At 45.3% G+C, this 26,783-nt stretch overlaps 1 protein-coding gene across 2 annotated transcripts; it reads right to left on the bottom strand.

Moving 5' to 3' along the window:
* Nucleotides 1-550: 550 nt before the first annotated feature.
* On the bottom strand, nt 551-22,442 carry LOC118771804 (cleavage and polyadenylation specificity factor subunit 6). 2 transcript variants are annotated; one of them, XM_036519860.1, is made up of 11 exons: nt 22,345-22,442; nt 18,112-18,321; nt 17,877-17,980; nt 17,028-17,173; nt 16,167-16,340; nt 13,128-13,629; nt 11,830-11,949; nt 10,052-10,167; nt 9,700-9,853; nt 9,008-9,199; nt 551-2,665 (listed from the first exon to the last, which is right to left on the bottom strand). In XM_036519860.1, exons 1-10 carry the CDS (start codon nt 22,402-22,404, stop codon nt 9,013-9,015), a joined length of 1,773 nt encoding a protein of 590 aa, XP_036375753.1. In that variant the 5' UTR covers nt 22,405-22,442; the 3' UTR covers nt 551-2,665; nt 9,008-9,012. The 2 variants fall into 2 exon arrangements, with proteins under 2 accessions (XP_036375753.1, XP_036375755.1); XM_036519862.1 differs by lacking the exon at nt 11,830-11,949.
* Nucleotides 22,443-26,783: the final 4,341 nt, after the last annotated feature.

Genomic DNA, 26,783 nt, shown 5'->3' with positions numbered 1-26,783 from the left:
ATGAATTTGGCAAACTTACTGCGTGTATATTTCGGGTTGAGCGGGCACTGTCGGAGAGAGAAGATGGCGTCGGCGTCATAAACACTATGCTCTCAAAGTTAGCAAAATCTATTTTATTGAAGACACAAAACAGGACAGTGCATCTTTAAAAACTTGCCCACCCCCGTGTTCCGGAACATGTTACAAGAGTTGTTAGACAGCAGACCTTGTCAGGTACTAAACTTGCTCTAAAAGCACCACTGGACATTCTTTAAAAAAAAAAAATCAGCCATGACAAGAATTCCTGTAAGAAATATCTAGAAACGAGCAAAATGTTTTTTTTTTTTTTCTTCATATTTACAAGCTAAATGGAACAAGTAAGTAGAGAAATTTAGCCATTCTGTATGTACAAAACTGAGGTCAGCGAGGGTATTTGGATGAAGTATTAATATACTTCAAATGTTGGTTAATTTAGTTGATAGCAGTAAGCATGACATGGTGCAAACTAATATAGGAAAACATTTGTTCTTTCATTCAATGCAATGTTTTTTTGTGTTTTTTTTTTTTTTTTTTTGTAAAAAAATCAATTATGGGACATTCATGGAAAACCCCCCCCCCACAAATTCAGATTCTTGATCCACAATTATGGTAACGAGCTGGTGGGAAGGGACTTCCTGTAAGTGTAGCATACTCACTGGCAGCAAGAGGACACACCTCCTGTCTCCCGTGGCAACAGCTCGAGAGGGTTTCACTGGCTACTGCTTGGAAAATGTGTAAGAACGAGAGATCCTAAATGCAGGCTGGGTAATGAACCTCTCCTGGCACTGAAGAGACAAGGCTATAGACAGCCGAGCTGGCCGCGTGAGGTCTGGAGCTGTGGCCTCTTGCTTTGACCCCTGGTGGCTTCTCACACCAACATCTACATATGCTGCATTTAAAAACCCACTAAAGCTACCCAAGAATCTGTTCTCCAATGGCATTACAATTTACAGCCAGTCTCCACCACCACCACACCCCTAAATGTCATTAAAAACACTGGTCTTTTTTTTTTTAAACCAGCATTTCATATGGCAATCAAAGATCACCACCATGTGTCACTGAGTTTGAATTCATGAAAACATGGTAAAAACATATCATGGACACAGAACATTCACAAATGGAAGGTTTAAATATCAATACAAAAATCAAATTTTGATACCTCTCAGAGCATTTGTCCTAATGCAGTTGCCATAGAGCTAATATTTAAAAATCAGTGCAGCTGTGATTTTGCGTTCACAGTAAGACTACTGGACTTACCATCGCCTTACAACACCAAAAAATGACACAACGTGTTCAACACAATGCCACAAAGTTTGCTGAACAATTTCAACCAAGTGGTTAAGACCATTTCAAATGACTTGCCCTCTGTTCTGAGAACCTTCATATGATCATTTTGAAGTTGTACAAATAGAAAAAAATTCGACAATTAAGACTAATCCAGTGAATTTGGTGAAACTTCAGCTCATTAAATGCTTGATGCCATTTCAAATGAAATCCAAAAATAGTCACTGCCCATTGCCATTTTTACCGCCTGGCCTTAAAAAAGTGTCTACAAAAAGCATTGAAAATACAACTTTCTCCTAGTTAATGATATGGTCTCTGTCCAAGTATCATGCACACTCACAGAACAGAAATCAGCAATCACCAAAACAGTTGTCAGTATTCATGTCAAATGTCAAATTCACCAGGAGCACTATCCCTGTTGAATGCACCAAGGTAATGGTGATATCTCATAAAAAAGGAAAAAAAAAAATCACAGGCCTGGTGTGTATAGACAGCCAACTGTCACAGCTACTGCATGACAAACGCAAAGCTTTACAACAAAACAGGAGTTTTATATTTCGAAATGTGTTTGACCAGCAACAAATGAATCATTCTACCACAAGGCATATTTGTAATTTGCATCTCATGGATATTGCTGTCAATGACTTAATATGGAAAAAACAAAGGAGATGCAATCCCTGTACACAGACCATACCTCCCTCCACGAAAACAGGCAAAGCCGCTACTGAATTTGGTATAATTCAATATGAAAGAATTGGCGCGACACATACACATTTAATATAAATGAAGAGGACTGGCGAGTTGAGGAATGCAAGAGGAAACTGTAGCATATGAACAAGCATCAGCCCCAGTAAACGGTTTATTACAACACTAAATCTATATTTAATAATCAAAGCCTTCACGTTTACAGACATTATCCAAACAAGAGATAACACTGCAACAATCCAGGGAAAAAAAAAAAAAAACGAAACAAAAAACCTATAAAAACATTTCTAATGACAATTTCTAATGACAATTTACACATTATGAGCTGTCAAAAAAGTTCTGTATGTCTTTTTTTATGGGAGAACAGGCAATTTTATCTTTTGCAAAGCAGTAACTTTTAATCACACAGGTTTTATTTCATTTTTTTAATATCAAATAAAACTTTGTAAGCAACATAAAAAAATAAAAAAAAGAGCTGTGGAGGTTTTTTTTTCTTTTACCATGAGTGTTGGTTTTGCTTTATTCTACTGCTGCTCTGCCTTACACAGTGGTGTAGGCTGAAAGCCAGTCCTTCCGTACGCAGACAGATGGGTGAGAGGCTGGTCCATCCCTGATGGGGCCCGGCGGAGCCTTGCGATTCCCGATCCTCTTCCTTCAGCTGTAATGTGTCAAAACGAAGGGTGGAGTTTGGTTGGTGCAGCCCAGTAACGTACATGTTCGTTTTTTGTTTTTTTTTTCTCTAACTACACACAAAAGGAGGAAAGAGGAGACACGGGACATGCAAGCACTTTGGAGTTTAAAAAAAGAAAGAAAACAGAATATAAAAACAACAAAAAAATGTTCCTTTAGTCGAGGCATTGGGCCGTAAGGCTGCGACAAATATAGTATTTTGGATAATGGTCAGTAATTAATAGAAGCTGAAATGCAAGGAATGCCACCAGCACAACTCATGGGCTTTGGCAAGTAGTCGATTCTATGCTGAGAAGTCATTGACAGTGCAAGACATATATGGCTTTGCGAGTAAAAAAGTGACGTGTTTGGATTCTATGTCTGCTGGACCTCTTTACCTAGCTTAAAGCGGGACATGCTGAGGCAGACACTTTCAGATTTCAAAACACTTTACCAGTCAATCCATTCTACAAATATTCATGATCTCACTACAATGTTGATAGAATTTGCCGTGTGCTGTGCGCTGGTTGGCTTCACTGCTGTGCTGAACTTGGAAATGTCCCGATACCGTTTTTTTTTTTTTTTTGGTTGTCATGTTGAGAAATTTTCTTCTTTGGGGAAACATAGGAAGGGTCCATTATACTTGGGCTAATGATAATTATCCATGTGGAAACATGCTCAAATGTACAGCAAATTAAAAGTAACCTGATCAGAAATGTAACACACACTGCCTGTGTCTGAATGCAAGACTGCCATCACATTCACGCACACACATATGACTGAATAAAATTATTTAAGGGACTACTGCCAGGTGTCAATGCCTCAATAACAAAAAGTCTGTTTGGCAGTAACAGTTGTATCTAAGAAGTTTCAACAGAATGGGGACACTGAACAGCATACGGCAAATGCAGAGAACAGAATGGTCTTACTTGCTAACAACTGCATTGAAGGCCAAAATGGGGAAGCTAACAGGACACTTTACACACACTATTTACTGATATTATAATTTTATTATAATTAATCTAATTCTGTATTCCTTCAAGGTTATGTACTCGTGTAAAGTGTTTACAGGTACTGGGCCACCAACAGTGTGTGTTACACAAGCACACTCAAGAGGTATCATCTGTACACATTAATATCAAAATGTAAGACGCAGCCAACTTAGCCTGACATTTCTGCGCTTATCTGATTTCCACCATCTACAATTTAGTCTACTGGCGGCACAGACGGGGTGCACAGCTAAATCGTGGCCAGGACTTGGAGGAGCAGAGAGAGGGAATGAGAGCAGGGTTATGAAGATAGGGAGGCAGCGGCAGTGTGGGTAGGAGGGATGAGATACATAACAGGTGAGAGCACAACGCCTACATCCTGAATCTACGCACTTTTGAGACACTTGCAATAAAAGAGTCAGTGAAGGTTCAAGAGAGAAGCATGCACACTGTGGACAATACACTCATGTAGCCCCACGTGTTTCAGGGACTTTGAGTCAAGCATTTATGAGAAGAGTACCAATGTGAGGAATAAACCATGTTTTGAAAGCTTCGATGGCTTTCAGGGATGTGAATGCCATTTCGTCACCATGATAACGGACACAGGGACATTGCATCATGTGACAACTCATCATGTTACCCAACTCTTCCACCAGGTAAACGCCCCAACGGCTGATAAACATGTGGAATGCCAGAATTGGATTCAAAATCTGGAACTGTCAGCAGTTACATTCGGTAGAGTAGCCAGGTGGCTAGTACAGCACCTCTACAATGTGAAACAGTTAAGATTCTCAGACATGGAATTTACAAATGATTATTGAGTCAGGTGTTGGAACGCATAGAGCTGCAAGAGGCTTTTACATGGTACAAAAGTTAGGCAATTCAAAACAGTTCAGATTCAAGACTTTCTGTGCATCACAGGAAACAGCATTATAACCCTCCCCTCTCAAACATATAGCGGTAATCAGACCCCTTCATTTCTCAGCCAACGCTGGTCATAAGATCCACTGAATAACAACCAAATGTAATTAAAGGATTCATGCTTATCCATTGCCCAAACAGTACTGAACAATGCTGAAAATATTACTGGGCAAATGCTAGGATGAATTAGAGTTCAACCCAAAAAATGAAGAAAAAAAATGAATATATCATTTCTTCACAGGGCTATTTCTTTAATTTCTCAAATCCAGCATGACACAGCTTTTTCTACACGAATCACATTACTAGTGCTTGAATTTTAAGTGCTGGAGGCTGTACGTACTGATATTAGATTGAAAGTAAATGGAGAATGAAGCCCGCAGCATTTACAGTATTGATGAGCTGGCTAGTGCCAAATCGATGCTGTATCCTCCTAATGCTGGAAATTTCTATAGCGAGCCTAGCTCACTTCGCCCAAGGGGTTTGAGTTGGGTCATTACGATACCCATGCCCCAACCACGGCACCATTTTCAAACGATGCACTGAACCTGCAGTTTCAGGCTTGAAGCCAAAAAAGAGCTCCAAATTTATAGATTTCTATGCAGAAGTAATTCTGCGACAAAAGACATGTTCATTCATCACAGGATATCAAAATATACACTGGATTGAGCGGCTTTCCTTAAAAGACGGGGAAGAAAAAGGATTTTCTTCCATTTTTGGGTGGAAACCCTTCATCCTCAGAGATTCATTTAAAGGCACAGTGGACATCAAGGCCAGAGCGAGGTCAGAGATACCATGATATGCAAATATTCATGAATCATTCAAGAGAGAGAAAGTTAAAAAATTGTGGGAATTAAGCATGGTGCCAGCACTGCTTTCCTGATACCTGCAAAACATCAACGGTACCTACAGACAAACTGGAAAAGGGGCTAGTCATTTCTTCAGAGCACATACACACCTGGAACGCTAAACAAAACGCAGACGTTAAAAGCTGTGTGAACATTCAGACGACAGGGAATACACACCGAATCAAATGGCTTTTCTGTAGCCGTGCAAGGGAAACAGGGTAGAGGAGGTACAACAGTCAGAAAGAAGCCACTAGGAGGCTGGTCTTCCACTCACAAAAAGCATACAGAACTCATGACAAATAACACAGCTCTTCTTTCCAGGATCATGCTCGAACAAAATTCATTCCCCTCCCCTTTAGTGACCCAAATATATGCATATGTCATACTAATACACAAATATTGTGTAAAGGGGCTGGAAATATTTTTGAGACTTATTTATTTCAATTTGTTTGTTTACCACACAAAACGCCTAATAATTTAGCCCTTCCATGCTTTATATTCCTTCAGCCACTGGGGCCCTAACATAATTTGCAATCCTGTTATTGTGGGCAGACATGTTGTAAAGTGGTTTTTTATGGGTGGCAGAACCCCAGGGTGAGTTCAATATGAAAAATGGCAGTTTCACAGAGGTGCTGATGGGAGGTATAACAATACTTCACAGTCCCTAACTTAGAACTTCCTCTCTCTGGCACCAGTGTGAAACTTTACTCAACCTTTACCAATTGACCCCACCGCTGGAATAAACTTGTCTTCAATTCAAAACCCGAGTAGTTTCTTTGAATATCTGTACAACTAAAGAGGCAACTATTCAAATGGCTAACAGAATCAGTAACCCCCCCTCCTAAATAAGACTGAAAAATAAACAAATAAAAATATTCCACCTCAAGTTCAAACTCAAGTCATACCATTGAAATTTCCCACATCAACTTCCAGATACAAACAAAACAATCATCCATAATGCAGACTAATCTTCATTTGGTTATAATAGGTTGTAGTGAATTAAATATTGTAAGAGCTGATAGTAAGAGTTTATTTGCATGAAGATTACATTCACACATAATAAGTGTATGGGGTTAAATTCTCTGATCAATTTTTTTTAAACCAGATCACCAAATTTTGCAATACAGAAAAATGATTCTGACACATGTACTAAGCCATTTATTGCAATGAGTATTTGTACCCTTTCAAAGTGGAATATTAAATTTTCCATTACCTTCTCTCTATACAAATGTACCTGTTCTGGTCCTAAGTGACTGAATAAAGTAATTTGACTTGATGCACAAATGTAGCACACGCCATCTTTCGCAAGTTAAAATGTGAGTTTTTTTAAAGACATTTCCATGTCAATGTGGACTATATTACTTTTTTTCTCCCGTACATGTTAAACCAGTTGGATATACCTCAATGCCCAATTCAACTGCCCGTGGGTTATTTTTTCAAATTACATTTTCGAAATGGCTGAGACATCTTACAATGGAACGAACACATATCTTTCACACGCAAAGGGGTTTTGAAAGACCAACAAGGAATAACAGGCTTATTCAGCTGTACAAACAAGAGCGTTGTAATCTTGCACGGAGCCACCACAACAGAAAAAGAACATTACTCAGTGGGCAACACAACATGGCCACTGTGAAGTCAAGGGCCATTTTGTGGTGACTCTTGAATCCTGACCAGCAGCTGGCAGAACAAGAGGCCCATTTAGTGAAAGAGCACTTATTTACTCCTCACTGTTCACTCCGAGCACACTACACAAGCACCAGCATTGTCATCGGGCCTCAGTAATCAGGGTAGAAGAGTCACCACAAACTTGACTTCATGAAAAAAAGCTAAACTACAATATTTCTTAAAACCCTGTGACAGAGGGAATGTAATGTAAATACGACTTAAGCATTATCAGAATGTCTCAAGAGTATAGATATTGAACAATAATGTGCAGGCATATTATTAAATAAGCATTATAGGCATGGCTCAGATCACGATTTTGAAGACACGTACAGACATAATTTCATTTTCAGCTCTTCTGAACCACCAAAAGCATTCTTAATTCATTTAAATGTCTGAGCCACAGAATGTAATGTGATGTATCCCTCACGCGAACATTCTGTACACTTGAAGTGTGTGAATGTGATTTCTCTAGCTATAATCCATTCTTAAAGGAGGTCATTTACAATGACTTACAAGATAACTGGTAGAGTAAACTGCCTCGGTCTGTGAGCTACACATAGCAAAACGGAAAGATGCACATAGCATAGAGAACTACAGAGACAGGCCCGGATGGGCTTATACCAGCATCCATAATGGCTAAGACAGAGCTGTTGAAAAAAATCCTTCAAAATGCATAACTGAACAAACCAAAGAGCAAGACAGAAAAATTCCTGCTGTCGGCCAAGTGTGGTTTTTTAGCATGGATGGCAAGCTTCCTAAGACTAAGCCATTTCAACTAAAAATGGCTGTATACATGGACTCACTCTCACACATACATCAGAATTATTGATATTCTGTACAAATGAAAACAAAAGAAAGAAAAAAAAGACTTTTGAGATTAGGTTGCAAGACCTGAAAAACCTACAGGCAGGAACAATATGGTGTTTTACCAAAGTACAAAGTATTCTGAGAAATTGATGGCCAAGCAATTAGCAATCTGATTTCATTTAATCATCTGATAATTAAACAATCCTGGAAATTTCTTTCTCCCACAATAAACCAACTTCAAGAGTGCATTTGAAGAATTTGAGCACAACAATGTACTTAAAAGGTTGTATTAAAGAAATTTCCAGGCTGAACTACTGTATTTCAAGGGTGTGTAACATTATTCTTTTTACCCTTAGGTTAAGAATGATCAGCTTCTGAATACATTTAACACTGCAGTTCAAATCAAGGCATCAGTGGTCAGACAAATCATTAAATCCAGCTGGGTGCCCATCAAGATTATCTGGCAACTGCCTCTTTTTGATTCATTAAATCTGCCCACAACACAAGAGCAGCACCACACAACAGTAATGGAGACTAAGTTAGAGCTGTTGATTAGTTACCAATGGTTAGAAGACTGTACAACAGAAGACAAGGTTTGAAACAAATCTGGGGATACAGTACAGAACGTTAAATAATATTCCATTACAGATTAAATTACTGCATAAATAAATGGTTGTACAGTACTCCATCTAACATTATTTTAGCCCGTCTTTCAAAGTCACAAAATAAGCCAGCTGTGTTCTTTCAAGGAAAACAAAAGGTCAAGCCAAAGTGGCAAATTTACACATGTCCCCCACAGGAAATGAGCTACAGGAAGTGCCTCTGGGGTATGCACACAAACACATGACGTAATTGTGCATCAGAAACAAGATACAGAGTTAACACATCATTAATAGTCAAATATTTAATGCCCTGACACACACACACACATACACACCAGCACACACACGTCAACAGCAAAGACACAGCTGAATAGAAACTTACTCACCGTGTAGGTTCCACCTACCTGGGGGCCCACCCTTGAGGCTATCCTACAATGTACTGTCACAGCTCCCTGCGGGGGGAAAGCGGGTGAGTCGGCGGGCGGCCGGGTATACACACCTTCCCTAGCGGTGGCGGTACTCCCTCTCGCGGTCCCGGTCTCTCTCACGGTCCCGGTCTCTCTCGCGGTGTCGCTCGCGCTCTCGGCTGCGCTCGCGGTAGTAGTCCTCGTGGCGGTCGCGGCTGCGGGACTTGTGGCGCCGGCTCTTCTCCCGGGAGCGGCTGTGGTCCCTCTCCCTGGACCTCTCCCGTCTTCTGGGGGGAGGGCACATCCTCATCCACTGCAAACGCGCCCAGGCTGCCCACCCACACACCCCCGTGGACACACTCGCCACACACCACCCCTCTTTCCCTTCAGTGTCTCAAACTCCTCAGCTGCACGCGCACCACAGAGTGTGCATATCCACACCCACCCGCGAGCCCCTCTTTCACCTCGCCACCTCAGTGCTAGCACAGTCATTTCAAAGAGGTACATCCTGTTTCCTCATTACTCCTCGAATAAAAATGCATAATTTTTTCTCAAGATTTCGAATCGACTAAGAGAATACAGTTTGACTTACATAATCTACATACTCAGAAATGAACTACCCATTTCCCCCCCTTCTTCCAGTTAAGACTAATTTTCTGATTTGAATACATGTCTTTCTCATGTCCCTTCATCTCTGAATGGAGGGATGTTCCATGACCATAGACCACACAGGATGTCAGAGCAGGACAGCAGGAACCGAGCTCGGAGAGCAGATTGGCTTTACCTGGAGGCGGAGCCGTAAGACTTGGACTCAATGCCGTGCAGGCAGTCTTGTAGGGAGCTGATCAGCACTTTGCAGCGGTCGTCGGCCGACACTTTGGACTGCTTTATCAGGGAGATCGCCGTCACCAGGGTCTCGATCGCACTTCCATAGTCAGCTACAGATCAGAATGGAAAACCGTTAAACACGGCACCCAATAAACCGAATAATCTTACCTGAAACACTCTGGGCGAGCCAAGTGGGCTAATGATTAACAGCACTGGGATCAGCACCACTGTGGCACAAGTGACGGAGGCAAATGGAACCTGGCCAGACCCGTGTGTGTGTTTGTGTGTGTGTAAACATGCACACACACCTGCACTGGCGTCTGACACCGCCCTGGAGATGGCGCTGCTGGAGATGGCCCGGTTGCGGTTCATGATCTCCTCAAACTCGGCCTCGCTCAGAGGGGTTCGAGCGGCGTCCATTTCCCTACGGGAGAAGGAGGAAGGAGGAGGAGGAGGAGACAGATGAAGGCTCGTCAAGGCCGGAATTTTCTCTGGGGAGCTCAACTGCACAAAGCACAACAACCAGAGAGAGCGAGCGAGAGAGTGAAAAGGAGAAAGGGCGCAGAGGGAGAAATCAACACAACTCATTCGAAAAAAAGAAACAAGCTGTGGGTCGGTGGTGCCCCCAAGCACTGATCCAGGATCAGTTTAGGGCTGCAATGGGAACTCTGTTCAATGTAACGGGTTCCAGCTTTTCACCAATTCAGATTCTACTGTACAGACCATCTCAAGAAATAAATGAACAGACACACTCAACTCAGAAGACATACTCACTTCAGTCCGAAGCTGAACATTACTCAGAACTACCCAAGCAAACCCACCACAGCTATGGGAATATCTGCATACAACACTAACCGTCAAACTGAAAAGGCATTTGTACGTTTACCACCTTCAATATGAACAGTTCTGTTGGGTATGGCAAATCAACACTCATTACATTACACATAATACCTCAAACAAAACTAAAAACAAGGCAAAATTCATCATGTACCAGTCTCTCTACTGATATACATAAATACAAACAAATGCGTGTACTTCCAATAACATTTTTCTGGCAAGCCATTTTGCAGATTCCAAGATATCGTATTGTGTTGGCCTGCTTGCTGGACCAGAAATGGTCGCACAGTTCACCAACAAACAGGAGCATTCCATCAGCATGGTTCACATTACACTGTTGGAGTGCTCTGCTGTTACACACTTCCTGAAAGATCAGAAACACGCTTCAGTCTGACCACTAAGTGCGCAAGCAGCCATACTGAAGGGGGAAGAACCGTAGCAAACTGCAGCCTCGGTTCTGTGAAAGAGTTATCTGGTGTGACGATACTGCATTACCCTGAAGGCCAGCATGTGTTAATATGATACGGATGATCACTTTGCCAACTGCTGGTGTCCCAGTCAGACTACACAGTCTGACTGTTGGGCAAAAAGGCTTCCCTCCAGCACTGACCTCAAACCAGTCTCAAAATGTGCAACTAGCAATGGCTTAACATTCAGACAGGAACTGTAAAACTGAAAGGATCTTTCCAGCCCACACTGCTATACAGCATGTCCATACACTTTATCATACAGAGCATACACGTCAAATGCTTTTTCTACTAATATTGAAACTATCAATGTTAATACTTCAAGCAGGACTTCCGTAATTCAAATACCTGTGTTGATATTCAATAGATTGTTCTAACATATATGACTGCTGCAGCCCCAGATCAGTAAATCCAAGCCTTGTCCTTGCCCCAACCATTTTGTGCCAAATGCTTCAAACTGATCCAGGATCAGTGGTTGGAGGCAATATCTGCCTCGACGACGGATGGAGTATTCTGCTTTAGCAATGCCACACGCCAGGCTGCACACTCGTTACCTTCGCTTCCCAGTCCGTGGTTCCCTCCGCCTGTCAAACCGGGCCGTTCAGTTTTAATTCAAACAAAAGCAAAGCAAAACCGCAAAACTCAAAAGCAACAAAAAATACAAAACAAAACAAAACAAACAAAATCCAAAGCAGCACTCACTCAGAAGCCAGGCCTGCTTCTTTCATCTGTTTCCTGTTTCTTTTACCGCCATTTTTTTTTTTTTTTTTTTTTTTACTAACCCTGAATCGCTCGAATCGCGTAAGTGCTGGTCGCCATTTTTCAGAGTGACCGTTCCCTCATTTATCCACGGGTCGCGGGGTCCTAGGTCATACCCGCAGATTAGCGAGGGTCGCGGGTTACTGCAATCAGCCAGAAGGTTACATTCAGGGTTACTAACAGAGGCTACTCTGAGTGTGGAGCAGAGGAAATTAAAACAGCACAACATCTTCAAGCATTACGGAGAGAAAACACACACACACACATGACCCCTGAGCCAGCCCATGGCTCTGACTGCCATATATTGTGGCATGAGGCAAGCTGGAAAGTTATGGCTTTCTTTTTTATCATAAAATATAATCATGAAGAAGGGCATTTACAGAATCCGCCTTCTAAAAATCCTTGACCCCCAATTTAGCTTCTATTTAGACATTTTTGATACTCAATACCATTCATAAACTTATCTGAGAACGGCAACAAGCACCTCCCTCACTACACCCCTGGGAAGATTCTAATTTCTATTTTATTCAGAGTCACTCTGTGCTGGCCAGTCCCAAGGTGGCTAAAGACTCTTATCTTTATCTTATCTTATCTGGGATAATTGCGCGACTATACTCATTCTTGTCAACTTACACACACACACACTTCAAGTGGTACAGCCAATACTAGACCACCCTGCTTTATAAATGACCTCAAACAGAAAAGAGCCTCACAATGATACTGTATCCAATGCAATAAAGCCATGTCACCATGAGGACCTTACTGTGGTTTATGGCAAACACTCAACAACAGATAACCCATTTAGATACCACTGGGCCATTACCGAAACAGATCCCAAAAGGTCAGACCAGAACTAAAATGACAGACCTCAACCCCGCAATTTAGTTTCATAACCTGTTGAGCAAACTTCAAAATACAATGCTAATAAACATAGCACATAAACAGCTAGTATTTAACCCACTGCCGCTATTCTGAGAATGGTAACTTCACTCGACAAAGATACTTGCACATCTTGCTAATGAGATTTAAAATTAAGAACAGTATTGCAAAAACACCAATAAACCAAACCACAACACTTCACTGCTATGAAGGAACTAAAAGGAAACAACTTATCAACTTAATGCAAACGTGCATTGCTATTGGAGGATTTCAAAATTCAAAACTGTGCTCCTGGTGCAGACACCAACTCCACCTACACGAGCTACTACTACACAAACAAAACAGAAAAGCTTGGTAGAAAAGGCTGGAGAAGGAAAGGGGTGGAGCATAAACTGAATGGCAGCACCTGCTGCCCAATCAAAAGAGCGCGGCGCAAAGTTACCTGCCGGCGGGGCCGTAGTCTCCGCGGTCATAGGGAGGCGGGCGGCCGTAGGGGTCGCTGGGAGGGGGTCCGCGGCTGTCGGACGACGGCATGTTGCTGTTTCCGGGGGGAGGGAAGAAGGCCGGGTTGACATGGGGGGCTGGGGGCGGGCCGCCAGGAGGGGGGCCGGGCATGTGAGGCGGGGGGGCCAGGGCGAGCGGGGGCCCGATGGGACCTGGGGGGCGAGGAGGGAAGGGTCCTGGGGGAGGGGGGCCCTGCTGGGGGGGAGGGGGGCCGGGAGGCGGGCCGTAGCCCGGGACAGGGGGCGGGGGGCCGGGAGGGATGGGTCCCATCGGCGGCTGGCCGAATTGGCCCGGGAACATCACTGGGGGAGGGGGGCGGTCGCCCCGATTGGGCGGCCCAGAAAGAGGCGGGGGCAGGCCCTGTCCGGGAGGAGGCGGCCCCGGGGGACCTGGGGGGCCGGGAGGGCCAGGTGGGGGGCGTGGGGGCCCTTGAAGACCTCCTGAAAAAGTGAAAAAACACACAGACCATTTCACCTGTGATTACACATCCACACCAAAAATCAAAGACCAGAGACCTTCCAAATCTGTGGGGGTCATGTTAGGACTGCTTACTGAGCAGTGATATGACATTGGGGCTTCATGAATACCAAAATAGGTGGAACTATGGTGCTACGCAACCAATGACTCACTGACTAGAATCAATGCTTTGACCAAGAAAAGCCTTCTGATTGGTTCATACCAGTGCCTGACTGACAGCATCATAGCTCCACTCATGACTGGATTCATAACACTGCCAGCTGCAAACAGCAGAAACAGTACTAACATGTGCATTATGCAGCAGAAAGGGGCATGCCATCATTGCTATAACATTACACAAGAAGCTTATTTATAAAGCAGTTCTTCACAAATACATTTCAGTTATAAACCCACAACCGCCTTTCTCTTCTTTGGAAAGTAGGGGTTTCCCAGCATACCTAGCTCACGTCTGTCTTCCGCATACTTAATACTGAGCTGTTCAGAGCAGAGAACAACAAATTTCCCAGCTCTGCCCTGCACCGCCTTTGGGCCTACCTGTGCATGCAGGCAAGCAATTTCCTGTTTTTCAGGTGTGGTTATCAGCCTCAACGGTCAAACACCACACACAGGACCGCTCATGCAGTTTAAGACTCAGACGCAGTAGACTCAGACTCCCTGCAACTCAGCTAACTGGGACTAACACCATGGAAACAGAGTGACCGAGACCGTACGGGAGTGAGTGACTACATTCAAAGTGGGAGTTCATGCTGTGGAAAATGAGAGGAAACTCCAGTCGCAGCTATTCAGAAACACGGTGCAGTGGAACTCAGACCTGGGCAACTCGGTAGCCTGCTTCACCATTACTGCAAGTGCGCAATCTGGGTACCCTAAAACACAAGCCGATCTTCCCACACACAAATACACCTGCGCACACACACACACAGCCGCACCCTGAAGAAGCACAGGGCATGGCCGAGCCTGAGTATCTCAGAGCTAGTGCGTATGGGGCACTCCCACAGGCAGAGATCTTAGGAATGCATCAATCATTCAAGCTCAGGCTGGACAAAACAAAACCATGTTAGGCCTCACGTTTCACTAAAAATGCAACCACATCGCTTCACTACAACTGTCACAGCTCGTGTTTATCCTGGGAAATCCCGTCCAAAACAGAAGTTTTCTTCTTTGCAGACAGGAGCAGCACCTCCATCTGTATTGTTCATATACTACCAGCAGCCGAGTCCCCTGTGCAGTGACGTTTACGGTATGAGGGATAACTGGAGCGCTTTGGTACGGGCAGGTTGTTTGGTTTCGCTTTTGTGAAATGAACAGGAGGCATTATAAAAATAGGTTGTAAACTGAAAGTTACATCTAACAGCAGCACGGTAATGGTCGGATTATAGCTCTCCAAAACAAAGAAAAGTCATGCGATTCCATCAGATATCCTGCTAGTAGCTATATATCTGTGAGTGTGTGTGTATAAAATGCACACGTGTCAATGACTGACCTGAGCCCCACTTCTCCAAACTCTTTAGGTTTACCAGGGTAGAAAGCGAGGCAGGCTTTGTGCATGTGTGGCCTTTAGCCTTCCTGAGAGTACGTGGCTGTACGCCTCCTCTGCCTGTATCTGAGCTCTGGGAGTGACCAAACAGGGCAGAAGACCCAAACTAAAGTCTGGGCTTTGAAAAAGTTGGGAAGAGAGGCATTCGAGCAAACAGAGGTGCTCTGAAGCAGATTCCGGGGTCCCAGCAGTACAGCAGCGAAAAGCAGGCAGCTTTGGGCAGGACTGCTCTCCTTACACTAGAGAGGGCTGTTCGGCTAACCACAGCATGGGCCCAAAAGTGAAGCAGCTTAAAATAGCAGTAATGCAATGCATCGTGGTACACCCCCCCACACCCTCGCCCCACCACTTCTGACTGTGGTCTACCACAGGACTTGCAAATACTAACCCCCCACCCAGGACAGCACCAGAGACAGCCGAGCCATAGCTGGGGGGTGTTGGTATGAGGGAAGGAGTCTGTACTGGACTCCACAGAGAGGACAAAAAAAAAAGATGCGTGAGTGTTGTGGGGGGGGCAGTCTTAGTCAGTCTTAACAGAGCATTATGGGATAGGAGATGAGGCTGTTTCACCTCTGGGTCGCCAGCTCCCACCATGCCCCGGCTGGAAGCCACTGAAACTCATTTCCATCAGATGGCTGTCCTGGTGCCTATGAGGAATGAGCTCAGAGGGCCCCATCCCAGAACCTAGCGGAAGAAGAGACCACAGTCACAACTGGCACCATCCGGCCGGCGGAGGCACAGAGAGGAGGGGTCGCTCCCCCGAAACGAGGCCTGGGGGGGGGGGGTCTCTGCTGCAGAAGCGAGGGCGAGGCGGGGACGCTGGCAGGGCTCAGAGGGGAAACGGGTGGAGTCACTTTGGTTTCGGCCTGCTCTCCCTGGTGGCAGACGTGGACCTCGTCGCGCAGCTCTTTACTCCCCGCCCTCAGAGGCCGGGAGGGGTGGGGGGCAGGGGGTGTGGCTTACCTGGGAAATGAGGGGGTGGCCCTCCGGGTCCCACGGGCCCTGGGAAGCGGTCGCTGCCGGGGCCGGGGGGGCCGGGGAAACGCCCCCTACCTCGACCCAGGGGGAACCCGCCGCGAGGGCCCACTCCTGGGGGGCCGGCCTTGCCCTCCCCGGACATCTGCCCCGACTGTGTGCCTGCGGACAAGAGGGCACAGCCTGAGCAGGTGCGGACGCGTTCCCCTCTCCATCCCAAAACACAGCACACTGCTTAACATTAACACAGTACTACACAGTATACACACAGCACACAGCCCTGGCCGTTACTCGTCTTATACAACACTGCTGTGCTCAGCTCAGGCCAAGACTGGCCAGTGCTTTCTAATATTCAAGCAGCTCTTTATCGCCCAAGAGAAGGCATGCTGGTGACGTCCTTCTGCAACAACTGTTTATGAAGAATGCATGCATGGTTTTTAAAGGGGCACTCCAGAGGCGGTCTACATCTGATACACACGTATCAGAGTGCCGTGGAGAGATCGGCTACGTGCACTGGGTTGGAACGGCCCGAATCAGACCCACACATGTAAGAGCACAGAACTGCTCCCAATAAGGGGGGGGGAGCAAATGATTTTATCAAATTAAATTGGACAGAGTGCCCCTTTAAACAGTCAATGACAACCATTCCCACACACAGATCTGTGGAAAAAAAATAAAACTCTTTTGTTCCACTGAATACAGAAACTGCTAACAGTTCAGGCGCCAATTTTAAAACTCCTTGAGCTGGCTGCTAAACCGGAGAGCAATAGGACGGCGTTAATGACAAGAGTCTAGCATTCGGCTGCGGTTATTTGTTAAAGGTGCGAGGCCTGATCCCTCTCCACATACTTTTCCGGGACTGCATTTCAAACTGACTGAGTGACTGTTTGTTACAGGGGGTCACGATGGGGTTCTGGCCGTGAAGCTCCCTTTTGGACAGCAGGTCCAGCAGCTTCCGGGAAGAGGCCTCTGATCCCACGCAAACCAAGGCGAACCTGCGGGGGAACACGTTCGTCGTCAGCACGCCGCTCCTTATCTCACATCACATCACATTACAGGCACTTAGCACGCTCTTATCCAGAGCCGACTTACAACGTTATCCATTTATACAGCTGGATATTTACTGAGGCAATTATGGGTTAAGTACCTTACCCAAGGGTATAGCAGCAGTGTTCCAGCGGGGAATCAAACTGGTAACTAGGTAACGAATCCTGCTCCTTAAGCACTAAGGCTACACTGCCGCCTCTTACTTTCGCATATCATATTTACGTTCTATTTAAGTACCACATAACTAGCTAAGCATGTTTCCCTGAAGGATATTTGTGATTTGTGTTTTTTTGCTGGTATGTTTTTCTTCTTGTGGTATTTCTGTGCCTCTGTTATTGTGGGTCGTGTTGCTCCTCTGACCCGTATTTAATATATCACGCTACAGTCGTCGCTCTGGATACAACTGGCTGTGAAATAAACAGTAAACAGAGATGCTTGGGACAGACCGAGCCTGCGAGCACTGATCCAAGGTCAGTAAAACAAACGCTCATTATAACTGTCCAGTATGGAAGAGAGCCAAAAACAGGCCAAGTGGTCCCGTGTTTGAGGTCTAAGGGATGGCCAGTGACTTCTGGCTCCACAGAGAGAGCCAGAGGCTGAGAGCAGGCAACTCTCCCCGCCATGAGAGAGAGCAGAGCAGGGCCATCTCACCCTTTGGACTGCCCGTTGGCCCGGTTCTCGAAGAACTTGATCTCCAGCACATCGTTAATGCCGACGGATCGAATGGCATCGGTCAGATCCTCGTCGGTCGTCCACTGGAACCAAACAACAGAAAAACGATTTGAGATTAACAGGCGCAAGCTACCAAATAAAGAGCCTGACAAAAGTGCCGGCAAAGAGAGCTGAACAGGGACAGTGCTTCAGCGAAGATGTACCCTGCACCCACCCATGTGAGGTTGCCGATGTACAGGGCGATCCTCTTGCCAGTGTAGGTGTAGACCACATTGGGAGGGGCGCCCTTGCCCCCCTCACTGCCCACAGGTGGGGGGAGGTTGTCTAGGTAGTCCCGGTCCTCTGGGGCGTCCCCGTTGTTGGCGGAGGGTGAGATGACATCATCGTACAGGTCTATCTGCTCGTGGACGTTGTACTCTGCTTCCTGTGAAACAGAAACGGATGGAAATAAAACGAGTGTCCCGCCAGACTCGTCCGCTTTGAACAGGACTGAAAAACTCTCGGCGAAAGAACAGTACTGCCCTGCAGGTGGGCTGGGGGGGGGACTCACATCTTACAAAAGCATCAATGCTGTAACAACCACACAAGTCTTAAACTCTACACAACATGAACACCAGGAGACAAACAGCACATTAAATGTTGATGGAACATTCAACATCAGTGACTGTGCATACCTAATGAATGCCATGGAAACTGTCACTCATAACCACTGAATTCAGCCCCTCCTTCCCGGGACAGCAGCGTTGTGGCTACAGGCCAAACCACCAGCACCAATGACAGGCACGCGTTTGACCGCCACGGCAAACAGAAAGGGTCACACTCCCACTATCTGATTAAAAACAGCAAAGAGGGCTTCGGACTTTACCCTATGCAGCCTGAACAGGTTAGAGACCTGTCAGACGCAGCCCAATATCTGTACTTTTTGGCTGCAGCAGCCATACATTCAGATTTAAGCAAACCGTCTATGTATAAATAACTGCGGTTCTGTGACAATGTGGTGTTGGGTTAAAACTGAGCATAAACGCAAGCGTATATTTAGGATTCATCTGAATACTAAAAAATCCAAAAATCCACAGAATAATTATAAACCTAGCAAAAATACAAAATAGCTTATAGCTTTATATCACCTCCTTCTCTGTTTCTCTGTAATTTCTGTCGACTAACTACTACCCCGAAAACAGTTCAATAAAAACCATCTCATGCTGCTTTGTTTATTTGGTGAATGGGATGTTGATATACACAGCACGTAAATGGCATTTTTATTTGTTGCCTCCATTGAATTGATAAAGACAGCCCAAGGTAACAGCTAACCCGTGACGCCAAAGCAAACACTCTCGCTTTAATAAGCAACCTCTCCTGCGCAGCTGAGCGTCTCCATTTCTGGCACCCTTGCTCTGCTGAGCACTGACCCCAGGACAGTCCAAACAGAGGATTGCAACAGCCTCTAGAGACATCGCCCCCACACTGGCTGACCTATGGCCAGTCTCCAGGTCTCATGTATCCATGCGCAAGTCCATTTTACACCCCGGGGGGAAGTCCATGGAGTGAACGGGGGGGGGGGGGGGGGGGGGGACATTTTGTGCTTGTGAGCAAGGGTGTCCTGGCAAAGGACGCCCGAAGCTCTGCTGATTTCCGCCAATCCCTGGAAGGTCTCATGGTCTCGGTGCGTGACTGCGGCAGTCGGCAGGGCAAACACTGGCTTTCGCTTAATTCATGACCTGGTTAATGCCGACATGTTGCTTAATGCCGCGAAGGCTGAGCTTAACCTGGCCCGGGCGGCCCTGAACTTTGCTCCCCAGTGTGATAGGTGGGACCCACCGAGGGAGGGGGGGCGTGCGGATTGGGTTCCATCTCCTGCAGAGGGAGTTGCGCCCGGCTCCAGATTAAATTTTTACAAGCGAACGTCAACAAAGTATAATGTGACAGGCCAGGCCGTGGCACACAGCAGATCTCTCCCTTTCTCTCCAAGGCCTCCGTGCAAACGTTCACAAAAACCGCCCTTGTTTCCGATCATTCGAGTGCCCAAATGCAGCCCATGGGGGCAAACTAAAGCTCCGGGTACAGGAGGCGCTGGGCAAGCATGCTGGCTGAGGCAGAAAGGCGCCATCTGCCAAGGGCAGGGTGTGTGTCTGCTCTGGACCAGTCCTCCTACCTCCAGGCGTGTAGGGCTGCGTTATACAACTCCTCTAACCCCACATACCGCTCTTTTAATGAGATCACCACCCGCATCAAATTGCAGACACAGCCTTCCCGCTTCTTTCAGCTCTCATCTACCCAAGGCAAAACTCAGACAAATCGGAGAACATCACTAACACTCAGGCGTTCTGTCAAAAACAGACCTCTGTGCAACTGCATCACCTCGTCAAGCAAGTACCAACAGCAGCAACGTGCTGGAGTTGTACACTGAACACAAAACAATTACACATGCCAATCAAAATATCTACTGCTTACTGTGGACACAAGCTTAAATGCATGCTGCTAAAGATCAATCAGCGCTTTGAGCGCTTATTCCACCTGATGCTGTTCCTGGGTACCTAACCAGCACAAAGGGGCACTGGGAGTGGTCAGAGGCTGCTAGGGTTCAACCTATCGGTCCCCATCGGTAGGGCTGAAGACCGGTGTCGGTGACTCAGCTGCTCTGTGCGATTACTGCTGTACCGGCTGCTGAGTTGATCTTCTTGAGAAATATAGCAGCTTTGCCCTCGACTGACCGTGCTGGATTACTCCAAGATCTCCGGTACCTAATCATGTGAATTTAAAAAATTCAAGTCCAAAAAAAGAAAAGAAAAGAAAATACTTTCACAAGACGGCTGGACATGATCATTAATGATGATGTGAACAGATTTTCTATGGACACATTGTTAATGTACCTCTGGAAAAAAAAACACAACAAGTAAACACCCAAGGCAAAATCCCTTTTGAACAGTACCCTGCTTTGTAGAGCAGATGGCAGGAAAACAATGGTTTGAGCTGTTTAAAGATGTCTGCTACGTCGATCTTTTAAAAGTGATCAGACAGAATAACGTTCACCATGCCCTGAGAGGTAGGCTTTCCTATCTTAAGTGGAAACTGGTGGTTGATTTTGATTTTTTTCCAGCGCTGATGTGCCTTGTGGTATGAAAATAAATAAAACAATCATATTATCATACCATTAGCAAATGCAAAATTCGCAGCTGTTCCCAATTCGCATTCAGCTTCCTGCAGCCATAGCGGAGTTGAACTCTTGATATTCTGCACATGTCCAATCATGTTGGGACGGTCAGATCAACGTACTCCTCGGTCTGGTAACAACTTGCTGTTACGTAAATTGGTACAGATCGCTTGATGCTCTATCACTTCTGCTCATTATCCAGCTAGCAAAATCATAGGATTTAGGTTATCGATGAGGTAGAGAGTAAGCTAGATGAATGTTCCGTGATGCCCACACTTGTTTACATATATCAGTTTGCAAGAAGATATGCTACATTTCAACATACAAGCCTCGAATTGAAAGTACATATTTTCATGTGCGTAGGAAGGCAGAAGGGTATTTTCCCATATATAAATGTTAACTCTCTGGCTTAGACGATTAACCGAGTCATTATCCAAATACTGTCCATCAAGACTGAATCGGCGCAACTTTCAATTTAGCGGGAGTGACAATAACATGCTAACAAGGTAAGCAGGCAGATATCGTTAGCTAGTTACAGGATGCACGCTAAGCAAGCAACGAGCCAAACTGCCTGACAAGTCGCCAGCTAACGTTAGGCTGTTAAGTCAAAATAGTAGCTGGAAGCTGGCCAAGAAGATTAAATGACACGAAGCAGCAACATCACATTCGCCATCCAGTCCAGCCATCCACGGATGGACCACGTTAACCAGTTAAATGGCATAAACTGCTGAAGACTGGCGGCTCAAAACAAAAATAAATAATTGTTCATTTCCGTTGCAGTTCTATTGTTCGCACAAGTGTGTTGATTGCTGGCTGGCTAGACCGACAAACTACGTTAAATCGCCCACCGCATGATCGCACCTTGGTTGAACATGCGAGGCCTTGCCCGCCTCTTTGCGTTAGAGCCTGCAACGCAAACAATGCACGCACGCACTGATGGGCTCGCTTTGTGCGTATTTTCCCCTATCGCGGATAGCAAGCTGCTAAAACACAAACCAAGCTTCGCGATCTGAAAGGTATCAGCTATAGTGGATATAGTAACCCTCACGAATGCCAATTTCGAAATTCACTTCAACGGACAATGAGAATTTCCATGCAATCTGACGATAAGCTCCCTCGAGGTCCCTGTTCTGATCTACACAAAACCAGAAAGCCTCTGCAGTAGTTTTCACTGCTCGCAAAAGCTGCTTTGAAAATAGCCGTGCATTCTTTTTTTCCAAACGTGCAAAAGCACACTCGCACTTGTACGGAAATAAACTCGCAGGGGAGGAGTGAAGGTTCAACAGAAGCAGCTACCTGGGTGAACTCTTCTTCCACATCCGCGTAAATGTCGATGTGATCCACACCGTCAGCCATTTTTCGACTCGGCCTCCTCCTTCGACTGAACTGGAAAAAACAGCGCACAGGAAAATACAGCGCGTCACGTCCGACAGGCCGACGCAGACAGTGCGGAGAGGGGTGGGAGCGTTTCTGCGCACATCCACCGACTATTATCGTACGTGAATCGGCTACGGAGACCACAAAGGAACGCAATGACTATGTCTTTCAGATCAGTAACTCAGCTCGGAGTTCTGCGCAGGACGACGCCCTAAATCGCGTTTTTAAATATTAATTTTGTGCAACATCGACGATCTTTATAGTATGTGCATCACATACAGTGTAGTCAACAGTACGAATTGGCAATCCAGATGATTTAATGAGCATGAAGTCTGCGCAGCACCGATCTCGAAAAACAACTATCGAATGTCTTATTCGGTGAATTTAAAGGGTGGTTTAAACCCAGAGACGCTCGAAACCAACCGTGTTATGCGAAGTATATCTGTATCTTTTTCCATCTCAGCTGAATAGAATAATGCATGTTGAAAACATTCTCAAAACCTGAAACAGAAAATTGTGTGTGTGTATGTGTGTATATGTGAGAGAAATTTAGTGAGAGAAACAGAGACACACATACACATCCAGACGAGCAGAACTGCACTTATGTTGATCATCAAACAATCATTCAAACAAACCAGGTCTGAAAGTACCTTTGTTGAAAATAAACTTTGAAATTACTAAAATGCCTGTCATATTTTAATGTATTTGTTTTCACAAATACACTTGCAGTTGCACAGTTCTTCCACAACAGACCCACAGATGACTGTCAAGTTGAATGGACACGCCAGTATGCACCCCCAAGACCTGGACTGGAACACACCGTTTTAAAATTATGTACTGTGAAATATTTTTTTTACCCGTATCAACCACTAGAGGTCACGCTTCTTCAATAAATTGAAGTACACCTATTAAACTTGCCTCGGAGACAAATCACCACGTTACCTTATACGTTACAGTATTGTCATTTAACAATCACAAACAGAGCAGATTACATAGGTAACAGCGTTACATGTTATCCATTTGTACAGCTGTTATCCATTTACTGAGGCTGGGTGATATATCTTAGTCAAGAGAACAACAGCAGTACCCTAACAGGGAATCAGTCCAGCATCATTTCAGTTACAAGACCTGCTCCTTTAACACTACGCTACATGCTGCCCATGTATAGTCTGATAAGGTAAAACAACTTTGGTATGCTGTCTCCTGATATTGTCTTATTGTATACATTGATGACCCCGATGGAGACCTGCTTACTTTCTCTTGTACCTCACCAGTACCGCAGCTCACGCAGAGACAGTATGATTTAAAAAAGGGGATTCGTTTCAGTCCAGAGTTTGTGTATGTTGTTTCCTTTTTAATTTTCACATTCGGCCAATTTGGCCAGGCACTAAAAAAATAGGAATAAAATCACATAAGAAAACAGCAAAACAGATGCAGGAGAAGGAGAGTGGCGATATATTTGATTTTATTTTCCAGCTCATTGAGTCATTACGTAAAAGCAGGAGGTGTCCCCCTTAAACGTCCTCGTACCCACAGTGACCCTTCCCTGGGAAGCACACTTCCTTTCACCTGATTAGTTTACAAGCAGAAAGTTGATGTGCCAGGAGATTTATCTCTGTTTATAATCATCACAGAGCAGCTCTGCAGAAGGGCTTGACCTGTTGGTGAAAGTGACACCCTGTGAGGACAGTGGTGGAGAGTTCTCGGGGAGGGCAGGGGAAAGCGAAACATGTGAAAAAGCTCAGACAGAAAATGGAGAAAGGCGGAGTATTGTTATCCTCCCAGTAAAACTCCACTAAACTACTGTTTCAGTTGCAGATTAGCTTCCGAGTCAATGCAGTTATTGTTTCTGGTGTGGGTGCTGTCATGAAACACAAAGCACAAGAAAAATTCTGAATTTTCAAATGTTTTTATTACACACTTACTACAGAGGATGCAGAACAATGCAGACACAACCATAGGACCATTAAAAAAACCTTAATCGGAGCTTCAGTGCTGAACCCCGAGGGCAGAGGAGGAACTGGAGGTTCATTAGATTTCATGAGATCCTCGAATGCACAAAGGATCCTCCATGAGGAGCAGGGCGGCACCGTAGCTGCTGGCGTCAGGAGCTCGCTTCCTGCTGTAACTTCACTCCGAGTTGAGGAGGAGGTCAAAGCAGGACCAGGAGGAAGATCACCCTCCGCCCGCTTCCCGATCCCAGAAAATCAAAACGCTGCGGGGGAAAATGCAACCTGGGAAGGTGCTTAAATTAAAGCTGAGGGAAATTCAGTCAGATAATCGCAGCTCAAAGGCACAACACCTGTCCAAACACTGCTTCAGGAGACTGAAGCCAAATGGAAAAAACTCATTAAGAAAACAACTAATAAAGGCTGGGAAAAAATCAAGTCAACATCACTGGGATAATAAAAAAAATTTGGACAAGATTATCCTACTGTGGGATGTGACGTCTGTCAACTGCGGTCATGGTGCTGGCTCACCATTAATCACTATTGAGAGACAGTGTTCATTGTTTAAGAAATGAACTAAACATACAGTATCTCTACGTATTACACAGATATTTTGATGGAGGATGTCTGACTTAATATAACCATGGGATCATGATGTAAGAGCTGTTATCCAATGTTAGGACTCACTTGTGGAACATTTACAATCCCAAACAGATCAACACAGCACCGCCAACCCCCCCCCCCCCCCCCACACACACACACATACACATTCAGTCAGGCTAAATAACACCCCACTCCAAAACACAAATGCAAGACAGAACATGAACATATCTGCTGAAATCAATCGATGATTAACTTCCTGGTTTACAGCAAACCCAAGTGCTCAAAGTCCACCCCTACCACACCTGGACCCAGAGGCATTGACCGCACCACTCCACACTGCCATCAAGATCATTCAGTGAGGCACGTGACCCAGCACGTGCTGGGCTTTCCCTGTGGCCGCAGAACAGAGGTTAGTGTTTCCCAGCATGTGGAATCAGGCATTGTGATGTAATTCCAGCCGTGATGTTACCCCCCCACCCCCTGCTATCACAAGAAAAAAACCACAACATTGTAGCAGCACTCAGTCAGGGAGCGAGCGTGTTGGACCAAGCCGGTGACACCTGTTATTAGTGCAGGTGAGGCGAGGGACCACAGACACAGGGCAGGCACTTGCGGCGTGTGTAAGCAAACCTGCCTCCAGCCAAAGAGCAGACACCTTTTCCGCACGGCTCGCACCTGAGGCGTTGCACCAGTCTCACCTTAGTGCGTCTGCCCAACTGCTTGATCAAACGATGCGGCAGGCCCCTGACATGTTCTCATTACCAAACAGCAGTGACCTCAGGATCTCCTCCCAAAGTGTGATCGCCCCCACCCCACCGCCTCAGTCTCCCAGTCCCCCAGGGGCACCCGCCCCTCCCAGCATCACTGTGGTCACTTTGTCAGTCTTGGTCTGAAAAAGCCGTCAGAGCCGCACCTCTCTGTGACGGGAGGTAAATAACCGCCCGCCCATGGATATTTTGTCAGCCTTTGATGGGGGCGGAGACCGCTTCTGCTGAGCCCCCTCCCTCTGGAAGTGTAGCCAGGGGTGGAAATGTGGGATCCCTGTTGAGTCAGTAGCTCTTTGACACTTTATAGTCTATTGGGTCTGTAGTGTGGACGTGCGGATGTGCCTTGAGACGACAGTGTATAGTGGGGACATGTTGGTGTGCCTTATAATGGCTTATAATGCTAGTCTTTGAAATCTAGCCCTTTTGCATGTAGGGGTATTGAGGGGGCAGGGGGTACATCCAGTTTACTCGCACAAAGAACTAATTACTGCTATCTGTTACAGCTACTGGCCAACTGCTTTGCCCTAACCCATGCGAGAACAATTATATACAAAATAAAGATTATTTTTATGGTACAATATTTGGGTTTGTGATTGCTCAAAGCCTCTAACTCTGGACCAGACCGGGTTATCAAAGGTGGTGGCAGCGGTTAAGCTGCCTAGTCCAAATCTATTACAATATTCTGCCCAAAAGTAGCACAAACATTTCTTTAGGTCAGAAAATCAGTCCAGGAAAAGTCTGGGGGTGGATGCAAGCCAAAAATAACTCCCAGTGATAGGGACCGGGTTTGGGAAACAATTAATGGATTAATGGATTAATCATATATTTATTTTAACATATTTAAACATATTATTTATGATATGTAGAGCGTAGTTTTACCTTTATACAAATGACAAATAATAACTCATTCTGTTATAAGTTCTAAAAAGTGTTAAAAAATATAACATGATAAACACTCGGGTATTTTGACAAATGTATCGCCTTCTGCAGATAGCACTTTTTTTAAAGTTGAAGATTAGCTTAATGGTATTGCTGTGGA

Source organism: Megalops cyprinoides, chromosome 25, assembly GCF_013368585.1.
Source record: "Megalops cyprinoides isolate fMegCyp1 chromosome 25, fMegCyp1.pri, whole genome shotgun sequence".
NCBI classification, from domain to species: domain Eukaryota; kingdom Metazoa; phylum Chordata; class Actinopteri; order Elopiformes; family Megalopidae; genus Megalops; species Megalops cyprinoides.
The sequence above is the reverse complement of the archived record's forward strand: the minus strand, read 5'-3'. Positions and strand labels throughout refer to the sequence as shown.

Bases quoted from the DNA above. Each gene is read 5' to 3' on its own strand.
- LOC118771804 (XM_036519860.1), bottom strand. From the start codon at position 22,404: ATGGCTGACGGTGTGGATCACATCGACATTTACGCGGATGTGGAAGAA. The intron at 17,174-17,876 runs GTGAGATGGCCC...GTTCCCCCGCAG, and splicing joins GCCAACGGGCAGTCCAAAGG to GTTCGCCTTGGTTTGCGTGG. The intron at 13,630-16,166 runs GTAAGCCACACC...TCACTTTTTCAG, and splicing joins GCCACCCCCTCATTTCCCAG to GAGGTCTTCAAGGGCCCCCA.